This window comes from Ochlerotatus camptorhynchus, unplaced genomic scaffold (assembly GCF_037179485.1).
Source record: "Ochlerotatus camptorhynchus isolate MF236.1 unplaced genomic scaffold, CSIRO-AGI_Acam_v1.1 ptg000539l, whole genome shotgun sequence".
NCBI classification, from domain to species: domain Eukaryota; kingdom Metazoa; phylum Arthropoda; class Insecta; order Diptera; family Culicidae; genus Ochlerotatus; species Ochlerotatus camptorhynchus.
The window spans coordinates 1,380,001-1,383,330 of NW_027041022.1; the positions used below are offsets into that span (position 1 = coordinate 1,380,001).

At 45.1% G+C, this 3,330-nt stretch overlaps 1 protein-coding gene across 1 annotated transcript; it reads left to right on the forward strand.

Annotated features, from left to right (window-relative positions):
- Positions 1 to 1,078: 1,078 nt before the first annotated feature.
- On the forward strand, positions 1,079 to 2,775 carry LOC135713129 (probable cytochrome P450 6a19). The gene is made up of 2 exons (XM_065236238.1): positions 1,079 to 2,206; positions 2,267 to 2,775. Exons 1-2 carry the CDS (start codon positions 1,123 to 1,125, stop codon positions 2,680 to 2,682), a joined length of 1,500 nt encoding a protein of 499 aa, XP_065092310.1. The 5' UTR covers positions 1,079 to 1,122; the 3' UTR covers positions 2,683 to 2,775.
- The last annotated feature ends 555 nt before the right edge of the window (positions 2,776 to 3,330 follow it).

Below are 3,330 nucleotides of genomic sequence, written 5' to 3' on the forward strand. Positions count from 1 at the left end.
AGACAGACAGACAGACAGACAGACAGACAGACAGACAGACAGACAGACAGACAGACAGACAGACAGACAGACAGACAGACAGACAGACAGACAGACAGACAGACAGACAGACAGACAGACAGACAGACAGACAGACAGACAGACAGACAGACAGACAGACAGACAGACAGACAGACAGACAGACAGACAGACAGACAGACAGACAGACAGACAGACAGACAGACAGACAGACAGACAGACAGACAGACAGACAGACAGACAGACAGACAGACAGACAGACAGACAGACAGACAGACAGACAGACAGACAGACAGACAGACAGACAGACAGACAGACAGACAGACAGACAGACAGACAGACAGACAGACAGACAGACAGACAGACAGACAGACAGACAGACAGACAGACAGACAGACAGACAGACAGACAGACAGACAGACAGACAGACAGACAGACAGACAGACAGACAGACAGACAGACAGACAGACAGACAGACAGACAGACAGACAGACAGACAGACAGACAGACAGACAGACAGACAGACAGACAGACAGACAGACAGACAGACAGACAGACAGACAGACAGACAGACAGACAGACAGACAGACAGACAGACAGACAGACAGACAGACAGACAGACAGACAGACAGACAGACAGACAGACAGACAGACAGACAGACAGACAGACAGACAGACAGACAGACAGATCATCTGTTGAAATACCATGTTTACAACTAAGTTTAACATAATTACTGTTTTGTAACGAATAGAAGCCACTTGTTTTCAGCGTGAAATGACGATTCATACCCAACACAAATTGCAAACCCACCATTACAAGGCATGAAATCTCCGTTATCAGTTGGAACTGAGTCACAACCAAACCCCTTCCTCTTCCAATGCTTCTGCACCGCGACGGAGTGCCACACCCGCCAGATAATAACAATCTCTATTTGGCACTATATGTACAATCAGCGAACAGTTATCTGAAAACCACTTCGGCTTCATATTTCACCCCCATCGACGGGTGTGATAAAAGAGCTCGTTCAATTAGCACATTCGTCACATTAGGACAGCACCAGCGCCGAGTGAGCTACGTTAATCCACAATCGCAACAGCAAAAGCATGTGGTTCTACCTACTATTGACCGTGGTCACGTTGACCTACTTCTGGGTCAGCCGGAGATTTTCCTACTGGAAGCAACGAGGTGTGCCGTACGTTGAGCCCACCTTCCCGTACGGAAATCTGAATGGCTTGAACAAATACCATTTTGGAAAGATGGCTCAGGAGGTGTACTCAACATTGAAGGCCACTACGGGAGCCAAGTTGGGAGGAATGTTCTTCTTCGTTAACCCGGCGGTGATAATTCTGGATTTGGACTTTGCCAAAGATGTGTTTGTGAAGGACTTTCAATACTTTCACGATCGAGGAGTATACAGCAACGAAAAGGCGGATCCAATTACGACCCATTTGGTCACGATGGAGGGCACCAAGTGGAAGAATCTGAGGACCAAGCTGACGCCAACATTCACTTCCGGTAAGATGAAAATGATGTTCCCTACGATAACCGCAGTAGCTGAAGAGTTCCGGAATTGTATGGAGAACGAGGTGGCAAAGGGAGGTGAAATCGAGATGAAGGATTTTTTGGCACGATTCACTACGGATGTGATTGGAAGCTGTGCTTTTGGACTGGAGTGCAACAGTTTGAAAGATCCTAAGGCGAAGTTTAGGGAAATGGGAAGAAAAATCTTGAGCACAACTCCGATGGGGTTCCTGCGGAGGATTCTGAGTATAACGTTTAGAGATTTGGCCAAGTTGCTTGGAGTGAGGCTTTCCGATCCGGAGGTGGCTAACTTTTTTATGAATGCAGTGCGAGACACGATCGAGTACCGTGAGCGGACGAATGTCCAGCGAAATGACTTCATGGACTTGCTGATCAAGTTGAAGAATGCGGTGCCCATCGAGGAAGGGGGTTCGAGTCAGCAGGGAGGATTGACGTTCAACGAGATCGCAGCACAATCGTTTGTATTCTTCGTTGCTGGCTTCGAAACGTCCTCCACGGCGATGTCTTTCTGCTTGTATGAGCTGGCCATAAACCAAGAACTTCAGGACAAAGCTCGGCAAAATGTAGAAGAATTGTTCGCCAAACATGGCTCAATGAGCTACGAAGCGGTGCACGAAATGAGATACATCGAAAATTGTATAAATGGTAAGTTGAAAACAGTCATTTCGATATGAAAAAAATAAATTAAAATTATCATTTCCGCAGAATCTCTCCGCAAGTACCCACCTTTGCCAAACATCCTACGGAACGTAACCAAGCCGTACCACGTCCCGGATATGAACGTCACCCTGGAGCAAGGCTACCGCGTACTCCTGCCGGTGTATGCCATCCACCACGATTCGCAGTACTATCCGGAACCGGAAAAGTTCGACCCGGATCGGTTCAGCCCAGAAGCAACGACCAAACGTCACCAGATGGCATTCGTTCCCTTCGGTGAAGGTCCCCGAATGTGCATAGGTCTTCGCTTTGGAATGATGCAAGCCCGTGTTGGATTGGCGTACCTGTTGAAACATTTCCGCTTTACCCTGTCGTCGAAAACGCCAAGTCCGTTGAAGATTATGGCAAACAGTACGATTCTCGCTTCCGAAGGGGGGCTGTGGCTGAACATTGAGAAGCTGTAGAATGGATGGGAGTGAGGTGTAGCAACTTTGCGCGATGGGCAATACTAGAGTCATGGGTCGTATGAGTCTAGTACTGCTCAACGGATGCTGACTTGTTCTCGAAATCTTTCAAGTGGAAGGAAGGCTTTTGATTGAGTTTTCAGATAGATTGTAAGATACAATAAGGATTAGTTAATAAACAAAGGTTTACAATTAATATCGGTTGCATTTCCAGTGTTTTTTTTATAAATCTTTAGAATTCCTTGTTTTTGATTTTTTTTTTTCAGGATGCTATTTCAAAGATAACACAGCTAGAAGACTGGCAAATAATCAGATATTTATTTCTTCCAGCGTGAATGAGTGAGCGATTACAAAGTTGATGGATATAGAGCTCTTCCACTTCTTTGCATAATTGATAAATATAGTCAATCATTCACATTTGAGCTACAATTTGGCCGCTTTGAATCTCGTAATAAACTTCAAAATGGCGTATTCGAAATGTTTCACCAAATTATAACTTGAACACGTCACTTCCAATCAAAATGACGTTTGAGGCTAAGTTGTAGGGACAACTAATTTCTTTCCAGGAATAATTTACACGGTAAAATAAATCATGAAATTTTGGGATAAAAATTTAAAACAATGATTGTTCGCAAAATTGTCCAGCTA

What these genes read in the sequence shown, in the direction of transcription:
- LOC135713129 (XM_065236238.1), top strand. Translation starts at nt 1,123, where the DNA reads ATGTGGTTCTACCTACTATTGACCGTGGTCACGTTGACCTACTTCTGG. An exon ending in CATCGAAAATTGTATAAATG is followed by an intron (nt 2,207 to 2,266) that starts GTAAGTTGAAAA and finishes TCATTTCCGCAG; the next exon opens with AATCTCTCCGCAAGTACCCA.